At 36.8% G+C, this 13,542-nt stretch overlaps 3 protein-coding genes across 3 annotated transcripts; 1 reads left to right on the top strand and 2 right to left on the bottom strand.

The window, feature by feature from the left end:
* The first annotated feature begins 470 nt into the window (after positions 1-470).
* LOC123891814 (protein MAINTENANCE OF MERISTEMS-like) lies at positions 471-3,392 on the top strand. Its single transcript, XM_045941698.1, has 4 exons — positions 471-704; positions 1,125-1,603; positions 1,688-2,404; positions 2,484-3,392. Exons 2-4 carry the CDS (start codon positions 1,127-1,129, stop codon positions 3,261-3,263), a joined length of 1,974 nt encoding a protein of 657 aa, XP_045797654.1. The 5' UTR covers positions 471-704; positions 1,125-1,126; the 3' UTR covers positions 3,264-3,392.
* Positions 3,393-4,818: 1,426 nt separating this feature from the next.
* LOC123891813 (PKS-NRPS hybrid synthetase cheA-like) lies at positions 4,819-8,626 on the bottom strand. Its single transcript, XM_045941697.1, has 3 exons — positions 8,618-8,626; positions 5,959-7,788; positions 4,819-5,878 (listed from the first exon to the last, which is right to left on the bottom strand). Exons 1-3 carry the CDS (start codon positions 8,624-8,626, stop codon positions 4,919-4,921), a joined length of 2,799 nt encoding a protein of 932 aa, XP_045797653.1. The 3' UTR covers positions 4,819-4,918.
* Positions 8,627-9,208: 582 nt separating this feature from the next.
* On the bottom strand, positions 9,209-11,817 carry LOC123888309 (DET1- and DDB1-associated protein 1). The gene is made up of 4 exons (XM_045937309.1): positions 11,500-11,817; positions 9,914-9,974; positions 9,629-9,690; positions 9,209-9,512 (listed from the first exon to the last, which is right to left on the bottom strand). Exons 1-4 carry the CDS (start codon positions 11,581-11,583, stop codon positions 9,438-9,440), a joined length of 282 nt encoding a protein of 93 aa, XP_045793265.1. The 5' UTR covers positions 11,584-11,817; the 3' UTR covers positions 9,209-9,437.
* Positions 11,818-13,542: the final 1,725 nt, after the last annotated feature.

Genomic DNA, 13,542 nt, shown 5'->3' with positions numbered 1-13,542 from the left:
CTCTCAAAATAATGGTTAGAGAATTTTGCACAACCGGATGAACATTCCTGCTATAAAAAATCTCCAATTTTTGTATGTTTATGGATTGACCACTAACACTTTTGGTGCATTGAAGAACAAGAAACAATCATTTGCAAAGAGTATGGGAGAAATAACAAAACTTCTCTTCTTCTATTTGGAGAATTAAGAGAAGGGATATTTTATGAAAGATAAATAAAGGAGGGAGGAGAGGTGTGAGTATAAAGAAGGAGATGCAGATAGAAACTTTTTCTCTTTTTTTAATGATAATGAGGGTCTAAGCCCGAAGAAAGGAAAATTACACGGGAATCAATCTAGGGGTAGTTATCCCCATTACATCAGCTAACAACAAATCTTTGAAAATTTCTCTTCGCACCCACCCATTTTCTCGCGCACCCCCCAAACTTCCAAAATTGCCCCTGCAATGTTGACTTCGGGGACTACGACTCGAATTTTTTCTTGTTCGGAAAACGTTTTCCGCTCGCTCTTTTTTCGGAAAACGTTTTCCGCTCGCTCGTTTTTCGGAAAACGTTTTCCGAACAACTGGGTTTTATACCAGAACGTTAAGAACTCTTGTCAGTTTCTATTTTCTTCCATTTTCTGCGAAAGGTTAGGGTTGCAAAGGGAGAAAAGGAACGCATAGCTTGCATCTACATCAACAAATATCATCAACCTCTGATCAATTAGTATGTTACTGTTATCTCGAATTCTTATTAATTGTCATCCAATTTTCCTCAACCAATTTCATCCAATTTTCATCAATTTTCATTTGCATCGAAATTTTGTTGTTATCCATTGTTCATATGAAAATTCATTCGTTATTAAGTGATTAAATTGTTGATCATTCGTTTTTTAAGACAAGTGTTTGGCTGACTTGTAGCATAAACTCAAGCATATGTTGTAGATTTGGATTTCGTACTCTATGTGTTTGTAAAAATGTGTGAATGAAGATTGGTAATGCATATGCTTGAAATTGTGTGCAATATAATTCGTGAAAACTACTGAATTGGAATGGAATGCATAATGTATATGTTTGAGTTTGGAAATAACCAAATATTGTTGAATTATTTATCATGGTGTTTTGTTTTGTTTTTATTTTTGTTTAGATATGGAACACAATATTGGAAGAAGCAGGCTTGGTAGACCGAGTCAGGCACATTCTTCTGCTCGACGAGAGGCTGCTGCCGGCAATCCTCCTGCTAAAAGAGGTCGTCGTAGACAAGGACAACCTCCGTCTCAAGGAACACATGATAATGAAGCGGGGGGGTCAGGTGCGACACGATCACGTTCAAGGCGACAACAAGTTGATGATGTTGACGTAGATGCAGCTGAGGATGGGAATGTAAATGTTGGTCAATATTTGGCCGATGATGCAGACTGGCTCGATGAAGATGAAGATGAAGAACCACGGGAACAACAAATGCAACAACAACCACCACATGAAGCACCACATCAACCACCACATGCACCCAATTTGCAACCAGAGGATGGCTATCCGGGAGGACCTAGTAATTTTTCCTTATTAACGGAATACCACAAGCATAGGGCAATTCCGATATGGAATGCAGAGCCTGGTGATGAAAAGGTATATAAATTATTAATTGCATATGATTTATTAAATAATTATTTGTTTTTATATCTTGATATAAATTTATGTATTAATTTTCAGATTTTGAAGAAAAGTATGCGGGCCATTACCAACGGGAAGAGGGTTATCAACCTTCCAAAAATGGATCGGAATGTGGACTGGTTTTGGAGAGCCATAGAAGCAACCGGCTTAGAGCCGCTAACGAGGACCAATTACAGCATAATAGACCACGGGGTTCTCACTGCATTTGCCGAAAGATGGCATTCAGAGACTAGCACCTTTCACATACCAATAGGTGAGGTTGGCATCACATTGGATGACGTCCAATGTCTGTTACATCTACCGATCGAGGGAAAGCTGTTGAACCACAGAAAGATATCAAGAGCTGAAGGAGTTGAACTTGTGAATACATATCTTGGAGTGCCTGAATCCAAATGTTGGGAATTTTTTATTGATACACACGGTCCGCATATAACTTATGGAGATCTAGCATTTGTGTATACTACAAGATGGGAGGAAATTGACAAAGCTGTGAGTGAAAACCGACCGATGCATGAAATTACGGTGTTGAGGCAGCAGTGTATTAGGGCTTTTTTGCTGTTTTTGGTGTGCACTACCATATTCAGCAACAAAAGCCAATTCTACGTCGACGTAGTTTATTTGAGCTACTTTCAGGATTTGTCGGATGTGAATCAGTGGAATTGGGGTGTGGCTGCTTTAACATATCTGCAGCACTATTTGGATGATTCGTGCAAGGCCGGTGGTATGCAAGTAGCCGGATACTTGTCCTTTTATCAGGTAATTAGTATTTTGGTTGTCATCTATTTTCATAATTATACTTTTCGAAATAATTTAATTTTATTGTTTTTGTTTGTAGGGATGGATAATGATGCACTTTCCAAAAATGACTGTGTGGCGTAGAGATCCGAACTACAGAGAGGAGATGCCACGTAATGCCACCTTCAGCACTGGACAAGGACATAGGGATCCTGTCCTGTATAGGCAATTTTTGGATAACATGCAGGTTTCTGATTTTGAATTTTGTCCATACGATGGTCACCGTCATGTGAGACCCTTGATTGATGTTTGCTGGTTTTCTGGTTGGTTGAGGTGCGGGTCATTGAAGGCAAAACATTTACCTGAACGTGTGCTGCGACAATTTGGTCATGTTCAAGGCATTCCAAGAGACCCTGCTGCGGGTGCTCCAGCTGGGATGAGTTTGTTGCAGATTGATCGAGTGTTTATGGAAGAGGTTGAGATGAGAATGATTGACGAAGAAATGAGAGGACCGACTGTTGTGAGAGCATGGGATCATGTACCTGGCTATATATCATGGTTCTACAAAGTCTCCCATCCGATTATGCGTCCGATCGCTGCCCCGAAAGCACCACCTAGACCAGCAAACTTAGAGGTGCTGATAGAGGAACAAGAATCGCAGTCAGTTCCTGATACTTTGGATATATGCCGCAATGTCAGAACTGAGCTACGACGCGCACTTGAAGCAAATGAGGCATTGCCAGGAACTCCGATTTATGAAACTGTGAACAGGGTGCTTGGGTTTGTCGAACCAGCATTTTTGTACCGATCAAGGCGCAGACTACCGGGTAGAGGAAGATTTGACCCACATGATGCTGCAAGACGCTTTAATACTCAGTGATAACTAGTTTGTGTGTATTTGAATTTTAATTTGTTTACTTTTAAATTTTGTAATGTGTTAAGTCACTTTGATTGGATTGTAATATGTTTGGGACATCTAACTTTGATATATATAATTTCGTTTGCATCATGTTTTGCGTATAAACCTGTGTATCACAATTTATGTTTGATTATTGGATGGATTATTGAAGTTTTACAGGTTTTTGAATTAAGTTATATAACATAACTTGGTTATAACATAAGTCAGAATGTTCTGATCATGTGTGCCCAGAATTCGGAAAATGTTTTCCGAACTTTTTGGCGTCCCAAAAAAAAAGGTTCTGCGTTCCGAACAGTTAACACATTTGTTCGGATTATAGTTTCCGAATTACTGGGAGTTTTAAAATAAAAGAAGAAGCAAAGGAAATTTTTAATAATTGCGGTAATTTTTAACAATTCCAAAATACACATCTATAAACTACACCGACAAAATTTAATCTCGAACTTTTTATTATTTAACACATTACGATACAGAAAAAACCATACGACATTGATTATATTAAAACGCGAATACATTAAAACTAAACGTCAATACATTAAGGAAATAAACTTATACAATAGAAATAAACCCATACAAATAAAACATGTTCAACGGGATGTGCATCATTTTGTAACTATTAATGTAGCATACATACGGGGAAATTTTGGATCAATCTCTATGCAGTTGAACATTTCTTCCACATCTTCATCATTCTTCAACTCATGCCACTCGTATTTCCGTGGTGCATCATCGTATCCTCCAACATGGTCCGATGCCAGATCGATGTATGACTCCGAATACGCTAGTTTATCAATTTTGATCTGCCTTGCATATTTATAATGATACATGACTTCAATCCTGTGTTTGAGAGAGCGAAGAGTTGTTAAAGTGTTATTCAATTCAATGTAAAACGGCTCGTCATTGCCGCGAAACTTGACAGAAAACTGATGCGCTTTTGGTACAGAATTAGGAATTGGACGAGTTGAAACATTCATTTTGTAAACATGTATTTTTTAGAACTGAATATGCATAGACGTATTTATATTAAACCTTGGTTAAAAGTGTCGGTGGGATCTCGGCCGTTAAAAGTGTCGGTGGGATCTCGACCGTTAAAAGTGTCGGTGGGATCTCGACCGTTAAAAGTGTCGGTGCGATCTCGACCGTTAAAAGTGTCGGTGCGATCTCGACGGTAAAATATAACTATAATTAGGAGAAAGAAACTCTGCATTTCGTATAACAGGTCAATTCGGAACGCAGAAACTGAATTTTTAGGAGTAGTGTTCGGATTATATTTTCCGAATTACTGGGACTTTTATTCATAAAAACCAGTTGCTGGACAGAACCAAGTAGTGGAGTACCTACTACTCTGAATATTGCATTTCTCGCAAATAACCTGTTTAAGCCACATTTATAATCATCAAAATCAGACGTACACCAATACAAATAAATATTTCGACAATCAAATCGAACATCGAATATTACGTAATGTGTTCAAAATGTCCAATGTTCACCTACTTTACAAAATTTGTTCAAAATGTGTTCACTTACAAAATGAGTCTAGAGTGACATCCTAAAGTGACATTCTACGCCGCAATCGCGCTAAATCAAAAAACATTAATTAAGTTAAATAACATAAACTACAAGCAATCGATTGGACATTCTTTAGAGTCTCCCTTTTGAAGTTTACGTCTCGGAACAACAGCGCCTTTTTCATTATCCATCAATGCCACGAAATCCGCTTGTCTATCCACGAAACTACTCTGCCACGAAGAAGCTTCCTGCGTACAATACTTAGTCCACGTCTTACAGGTCGGAGGTAATGGACAATGTTGCTTCAACTTAACATAGACAAAATGATCTGGAACCCCTCCGATACATAAAATCTTAGAATCCGGGTCTTGTGGAGGAGTGCCTCGCAATGGAAAAAAAGTTTCACTAGCTCCAGACCTTTCACTCTTAGTCAGCAACACTACTACCTTGTTGAAGTATGAGGCAATGATGTGCCCCATGTCTGGAAACGTTAGCCACTTTTCTCTAGGTGCCATGCGCCGACTAGACCTTCTCGTCGGTGGAAAGAAAGCGTCATATAGATATTGATAACGCTCCATAGAACCAAATATCGTCAAATATTCGTCCTTGTGCTTACTTAGCTCCTTTTGCAAGTTTAGTCTAATTAGCTCATAATCAGCTTGATTGTTGCGAGTATCCAAAGCAATAACACGAAATCCGCAGAAACCATCACCATCGACATCAACTATATCCTCAATATGCGAATGCATGAACAATGGCATTGCATCAAGAAATGGAATATGTCGATCTTCGATTGGATTAACTTTACCGGTACGTGCACCCTTTTGTTTGGAAGATGATGGTGTTGCTTGTGATGATTGGCTAGGCGGAAATTGCACCTCCACATGCTCCCAATAGGAAGGAGACCGAGTCATCGAACTTTCCCCGCAAGCACCCTTTCTTTTTACCCCTTTATTCTTTCCAACCACAACCGGAGGTTTCAATGACGTAGACTGTGGGAATGCAATCTGTCGCAGCTGTTCTCTAATTTGTATTTTCATGGGGACATCGACTGTTCTCAAACGCTCCTAAAAAAAATATATAAGTAATTATCATTCTAACACATTATATAAATACTTATTGATAATTTTATTAGTTGTAGACGAACCTGAATAGCGTTCCACTCCGCCAAGCAAGAATAGTCATCAACTTGTTGTTCAACATCCTCCCGGTCATTGAAAACCAACTTCTTCCAATGGTTGTTAATCTCATCCAGCCTAATAGGTCGGTTGTGGCGAATTTTTTTAGCAAGAACACAAGCACACGGCAATCCATGGGTGCGTTGTAACACACAACCACACTTTTTGCTATCCATGCCAACTTCCTCAGCCCTCTTGGCTTCTTCATGAATGTAACCCAATGCAGTTCTTGAAACCTTATAAACCACTAAATTGTACATCGGCTTATCATCATATCTGTTCTCTTGTAACGACAAACTGATCCCAAAAGTTGCTTGAATCTCAGTGTGTTGGTTAACCAACATATCATGTATTGCTCCCCAAACCTTGACAAAATCACCATTTGTATCTAACAAGTATTTTTTTAGCACAGCATGTGATGACTCAGCTCGGTTTGATGTAGTATTACCAAAATGCATTACACGGTTTGTCCACGCGCTCACAACTTTCTTTTCATCAGTGTCTAGAACCGTTTTTTTGACATAGTTATAAAATCTAGGCCACCTTTCGCATACGGTTCTAAACTTTAAGACCGCTTCAGCATATGCTTCCTCGGTTGGAGAATTCAACACTTCGTAAAACTGAGACATTATGTTTTTAACAACGTCCCCTTGCTTCTCCTCCTCACCATGTTTGATCTTACAAAGCACGCTGCACCTAGCTGAGACATTTTTCTTAACATGAAAGCGACAAACTAGCGGTGTTGCATTTGGAAATACATCGGGAATAGCACTCATCAATGCGGCATCCCGGTCAGTCACAATAACCTTCGGTGCACTGTTTTCGTCCACTAAAAGTTGCTGCACTTGTTGTAGAGCCCAAACAAAATTGTCATGTTTTTCATTACTTAGAAAAGCAAAACCAAGTCCAAATGTCTTATTAGTCGATGTGTAGCCAACAATCTCAAACAATGGCATTTTGTACCGGTTGGTTTTATATGTGGAATCCATAAGCAAAACATCGCTAAAAGTATTGAACAGTTCGATAGATTTACGATGTGCAAAAAAAAGGTCTTGAATAGTATCAGACTCACCAGTTGTTCGAACTTTGAAATAATAGTTGTTTTCCTCCAGACATTTCAAAAGTTGTTGCATTTCACTCCTTGGCCCCCGAGCTGCAAGTTTCAATCTATGCTTGGCATTGTACAATTGCTTGATGCTTGTCGCACTATCTGGATTTCTCTTTTTCAATGTAGACATGATGTTTCTAGGTGGGATTTGATTTCCGGTCATTTCGACAACCGTCTCCTTCTCTTCGGGTTTCAAACGCCCCGCAACTAGGTGACCTTGTAAAGCTTTATCCAACACATGGTTGTGAATGCCGGACACAATTGTAAGATTCCACTCCTTTGATTTCGGCAAATAACCACGGAGTCTAAACGGACAACCAATTTTCCTCGATCCCCTCTCTTCGATTGATACCTTTTTCTTTGCCTTGTAGTTCGATGGTCTGTACGCACCTCCCCTTTCACAACCCAACACAAAACTTGGCTTCCCACTTACCAATCCTTGGTCCGATCTTACAGTTACAACTGTAAAATGTAACTTTTCAGCTTGACCCTTAACCCACTTAATCAACTCATCTCGATCCTTATATGTTTCTTCCGGCACAAAATGCTCACTTGTATCAATGTGAATAGCTGGTGCTTCACACTCAGTAGCTTCATATTTGACTGGAATTGCACAGTTGATGGGTTCGGCATCTTCCACCGGATCTTGTTTACGTAAGCCAAGTACAACCTCCCTCGACTTCCACCATATCTACACATAACACATTTATATCTTGTTATTATGAATAACACAAATAGGCATTCCATTATGAATTGTTAGATTAATGTGGAAATAAAAAATGATCATATAAAATAGTACAGTAGCTGCAAATTTGAAAATTCAAACTCCCAGTAATTCGGAAAACACGTTCCGACCGTTTTTGAGGTTTGTTCGGAAAACGTTTTCCGAGCGATTTTGTCAGAAAAGGGTTACGAATGACAGTCTACATATAGCATGGATATAAAAAAAAACAACGGTTCAAACTAAAATTTACCTGGATTTGGAGCCTCCACGAGTATTGAAACGTCTAGGCAAGGTTGCAATCTTGATTTTGAGCCAAAATTCGAAGGAAACAAAAATTTTGTTGGGTGAGAGTTTTAGATGGAGTGATTAGGTGAATGAGAGAAAGCTGTAACGTTCTGGTATAAAACCCAGTCGTTCGGAAAACGTTTTCCGAAAAAAGAGCGAGCGGAAAACGTTTTCCGAACAAGAAAAAATTCGAGCCGTAGTCCCCGAAGTCAACATTGCAGGGGCAATTTTGGAAGTTTGGGGAGTGCGCGAGAAAATGGGTGGGTGCGAAGAGAAACTTTTTCTCTTTTTTTAATGATAATGAGGGTCTAAGCCCGAAGAAAGGAAAATTACACGGGAATCAATCTAGGGGTAGTTATCCCCATTACATCAGCTAACAACAAATCTTTGACCTCGGATGGACATTCATTATAATAGTCAAGACATTAAATAGTCATATCTAAGAACGTGGACACCAGTGAGCCCAATAGCTTTTGTTTTTCACTAACTAAGGAGTATTTATTTTGTATACGGAGATCATGGTTATGCTACACGAGCTAGAGTTATGCTGGGAAAAAGGATTCCGGAGTGTCTCTTGCTTCTCCGACTCCTTACGGACTGTTACTCTTGTCAAAAACGGTGTTTCGCCTTATCATAAGTTTGCAAATGAAGTTACTAGCATTCAACAACTTTTGGATAGAGATTGGGTTGTTGTTGTTAACCACATGCTCCGCGAGGGCAACACGTGCGCTGATATTTTGCCCAAGAAGGGAGCTAACTCTATCTCCCCTCTTATGAAGCTTGAAGCCCCTCCTACTGAGTTGTCTAGCCTCCTCCTTGTTGATGCTTGGGGAGTTGCTTTTGTTAGAGATTAGTTTTGTTTTTTGTTTTTGTTTGTGTTAACTTTTCTCTCTTGTAACCAAAAAAATAATTTAAGTTTCATTGTAGTACCTTAAATTTTTGGTATGCTTAACTAGTGCCCCGAGACATTGTTTAGCATTTTTCATTTAGAAACAAATCAATAAAATAAAAATAGAAAATGTTGGCACATAACACATTCCAGAATCCAAAATACAAAGATAAAGATGTTTTTTGTGAATCCTTAAAGCATGGCACAAAAGTTGTATACAATAAAAGCATGACCACTTCATTTGCTGTACATATTCATTGGCAGGGGAGTTTACATATTCATTGGTAGGGGAGTTATCAAATTTACACACTCCAAGTCTGTAGCTGACTAATTTACACCTTCAAACAAGCACCAAACTCTTCATAAAACAAGAGTACATACATCATTTGATAAAAAAGTAGATGACAATTGCATACAATAGTTGGTCAATAAACACTGTCCGTCAAGTGGAAACCCTAGGTTGCTTGCATCCATGCTCCGGTAAAAGGTTACCGGCTGCAGCTCTTTTTGGTTTCAACTGCAATGAAAAATGGCGATATGCAGCTGTTAGGCCTCTATATGGAGATGGGTGGCTATTGCACATTCATGTGCATACCTACCTTACCTGTGCCAAAATAAACTTTCAAAACTAACCTTTTCCCGAGCGTGCTGATAAATGTGCCTTAGGAGGATATTTTTAGCTTCAGTGTTTATTACTGTCATAAGAATTTTACACAGGTTAGCAAACTGTCAATTACTAAACACCGAATAAATCAAAAGAATCAGGCTGGCCGAAAATTTGCAGCATATAGCTTTGTAAAAAAAGGGAAGAAAACTGCAACCGCAGTTAATAGAGTATGTTTAGGGGAAAATGAATAGATTATCAAATAAGTACTGCGGAACATTACAACAGAAGTAGAAGAAAGTTATTGTCACTACCTTGATCAGGTGGTGGAAGGGTTCTGCTGTGAGTAGGATGATAAGTAGGTGGTGTCGTTTTCTGCATGAAAATAAAAATTTCATTTCAACAATGCAAAGGAAAATATATGATTAGGTGATCCATTATACGCTTCCGGACAGAAAGAGTAGCAAATTGAATGAGAAAAAACGGTTGCCCGAAAACACTTATTTGAAAATACTTAATTTCACTTTACAACAAACGAATTGGAAACAACACACACTTTGTTCCTCATTTGGCGAGAAAAAAGGTAAGAAAAAAAGCTATCCATTTATAGAATGTTTTACTTCAAGATCAAATCTTTCATATTTAAGATTCCTAGTCAAATATGATTGGAGGAACATCTTCCCCAATTTGCAACAGGCCAACAACTAATGGCTCAATTTGAATCCAAAGCAAGAATTACTTATGCATTCTAGTATTGTGGCAGGATATCATGGAAACTATGGCTGAAAGCCATGAGGATTTTTATTGATAGAAAAGACAAATCAAGTATAATTCTAGTCTTTTCAACAAATTAGAAATAAAAGTAAAACTCTTCTGTTACTGACCAAGGAAAAAAAAGGAAAATCATAATATGCCATGTCATTCTTGAAAAGTCTTGAACTTTCAATTCTTTTGCGGTTATTTTGACATGCAGTTAAGTTATTGCGATGAAAAGGATATCTTCTTAGAGACGATGCTGACGAGTTCACCTCATTCCAACAACAAATTGCAGCACATTGTTATTCTAATATGAATTATTACTCCCACGGTCTCATATATATAAGCAAACATTCCTTTTTCAGGTTCATTGAGTAACTAATGATTATGGACCAAATACATCGGTTATTCAATGAACCTGGAAAAAACACCTTTGCTTATATACATGAGACTGGAGGGCGTATAATCATCCAAATAACTTCCAAAAACAATCAAAATGTCACAATGTACTCCTCCATGTGGTAAAACAAAACAAACTTAAATACCAAAACTTTTCAAATAGATGTTTTTAATCTCAATCTCTTCGAGGTGTAAACTCAAAAATTGACGAACTATTTTCAAAATTGAGTGGTGTGATTCAATTATGTAGTCTGCTCAACAAAGAAATTAAAGAACGCAAACGCAGTGTTGTCAATTGCAGATCGTGGAAAATAATAGGCCTTTTGTCTTGTAAGGTAAGGTTTCCCCACACTTATAAACATATATTTAATTCTCTCTCTCTCTCATCCAATGCAGGTAGATAGACGAAATGACAAAACTATTATAAACTTATACACAAGTAAGGGAACCGGGGTTTAAAGATGTCCGGTCTAACAATTTCGACATTTTTGTCGGTTGACCTAAGACTTATGGATCCTAGGCAACAGTGTTATTACAACCAGGATAAATGTAAATCATTTTATACTAAATAAATAAATATCGTATTACAAGACAATATCAATAACATAAGGTAACAAAACAAAAAACACAGGATCATAATAATACAACAGAAATTTGCATGCTTAAATAAGCTCTACCAAGATCATCAAATACCTACAGTTTTATATATTTTGATAAAATGATGACGGAAAAAAAAAACACTTACAGAAGAACTAGAAGGATCGGAAGGACGAATCTGAGTGAAGTTGTTTGGGTTATAAGATGGTAAATTACCGAGTACTGAATCCATAAATTGCTACCTATTTGTGAGTTATGATATCAGTTTTTGAGATCTCTCTCTCTCTCTGTGGTTCTCCTGAACTCAACAAGAGAAAAAAGATGAAACTCTCATTCTCTTGTCGCTGTTGCCACAGTACAATTATAGAGTCTGAGAAGAGAAAAACACTTGACCATGTAAAGACTAAAATATCCTCCACAGTAGTGTTGGTTAGTGCTAACATTGAACAAAGGGGATGGATGATGTTACTGAGATAAATGTGTGGACTTGTGTTCTGTTTGATTTGTAAAAGTTAAATATTGAACAGAATCACATGATAAAATAACACACCACAATGTCCATGTAAGCCCAGCTCGGTCGATAACAACATTCCACTATATTTTGTATGATGTTTGTCTTGTGTAGATGATAAACGAGATGTTTTCTCTCCCCACCTCCGGTGAATTTTTTATCTCCTGAATTTTCAATTTTGCACTTGAAAAAACTTCGGTATGTAGAAACCGAAGTTTTTTTTGTCTTGAAAACAAATTTTGATTTCTAAAAATCGAAATTAACTCTGAATTTGCACTAGTAACCGAATTTTTCTGCAAGGGCAAAATTGGAATATTTGGGGTATAAAAGATTCACGGGAGGTGGGGAGAGAAAACATCGACAAAAGATTGTCCGGTAATTTAGTGGGACAAAAATTCAGTTTTGTTCAATTTTTAAAACAATTTTAGTCTAGTAATTAGAAATTTTACCTTAAAATGAATAGGTGAAATATCCAAGATTCGAACTCACCTTCTACATATATAATGTAATATCCTCCTACTATCTTATCTTTTTTTTTTTGGTACAAATGCTAAAGAAAGAAACATAAACAAGAATAGAGCAAAAAAGAAAACTAGTGACGATGGTACTGCGTCCTCTCAGAGTCAGATCACAGCAAGTCGTCCATTCCTTCCGGTGGGGTATTCCAAATCTTCAATTTCATATCATTACTTGAGCCAAATTTTGCTAGAAAATCTGCACAAGCATTGCCTTCTCTTAGAGTATGAGACAAATTCACTTCCCAATCCAAGTTCAACAACTCTTTAATGTTAACAATCACAGGAGCATACAAGTGAAATCTATTCATAGGCTTTGAAATGAGATCAATTGCTATCCATAAAGAGAATTTTATCTAAGCTCACAAGAATATTTTAAAGAGAATTTTAAAATCAATTTAAGTTGTTTTATCTGATTGATTTTTTTTTTAACAAATTAAACATACTCCAAATAAAATATTGAGCATGGAAAAATACTTATATAAGCACACCAACACCATGAAATAAAATTCATTTAGACACAAACACATATAAACATTCATATTATTTATTTTAAAAATTACTCATTGCTAAATTCTTTCATGTATTTTTGCGCAAATAATATTTATTTTTGGTGTGACTAGATAAGACTTCCCAAGTTTATGTTATTGAATTGAAAATGTGAGGTTTGTACTCCAATATTCTTTTCATGTTTGTTTAGAGTTTTAAAAATTTATTTTTAAATATTTTGTGTTTCATAATTTCTCACTATTACTCTTATTAATTTTGAAAAACTTGAATCAAACAACGTTTTAAAAACATTTATAGGAAACTTTTGTCAAAAAAAAAAAAAAAACATTTATAGGAAACTTAAATTCTTACCAAACACTACCAAAAACCAGAAAAATATCCAATCTTCCAATTTTATGGATAGCAATTTTTTTATCAAGTATTCTAATGACTAAATTTTTATCTTAAAAGTAAATAAATGAAGAACTTGAAGTTTAAACCGTAACTTATCTATAGAACAATGTCTATACCAACTAATTTATGCTCACTAAGACTCATATATAGTAACTTTATAATGTGATACTTATACTCGTTGCATTCCTGAATATTTGTTTTATCCGTAGTTTAACTAAAATAAATTACTATTAACAAAGAAGTTGAATTAGGAATTTTTTTT

This window comes from Trifolium pratense, linkage group LG6 (genome assembly GCF_020283565.1).
Source record: "Trifolium pratense cultivar HEN17-A07 linkage group LG6, ARS_RC_1.1, whole genome shotgun sequence".
Classification (NCBI taxonomy): domain Eukaryota; kingdom Viridiplantae; phylum Streptophyta; class Magnoliopsida; order Fabales; family Fabaceae; genus Trifolium; species Trifolium pratense.
The sequence above is the reverse complement of the archived record's forward strand: the minus strand, read 5'-3'. Positions and strand labels throughout refer to the sequence as shown.

Coding starts and splice junctions, on each gene's coding strand:
- LOC123891814 (XM_045941698.1), top strand. CDS start 1,127: ATGGAACACAATATTGGAAGAAGCAGGCTTGGTAGACCGAGTCAGGCA. Junction 1,604..1,687: donor CAGAGCCTGGTGATGAAAAG/GTATATAAATTA, acceptor ATTAATTTTCAG/ATTTTGAAGAAAAGTATGCG. Junction 2,405..2,483: donor GATACTTGTCCTTTTATCAG/GTAATTAGTATT, acceptor TTTTGTTTGTAG/GGATGGATAATGATGCACTT.
- LOC123891813 (XM_045941697.1), bottom strand. Junction 5,879..5,958: donor CGGAGTGGAACGCTATTCAG/GTTCGTCTACAA, acceptor TATTTTTTTTAG/GAGCGTTTGAGAACAGTCGA.
- LOC123888309 (XM_045937309.1), bottom strand. CDS start 11,583: ATGGATTCAGTACTCGGTAATTTACCATCTTATAACCCAAACAACTTC. Junction 9,975..11,499: donor CCGATCCTTCTAGTTCTTCT/GTAAGTGTTTTT, acceptor ATTTTCATGCAG/AAAACGACACCACCTACTTA. Junction 9,691..9,913: donor CCTTCCACCACCTGATCAAG/GTAGTGACAATA, acceptor TTCTTATGACAG/TAATAAACACTGAAGCTAAA.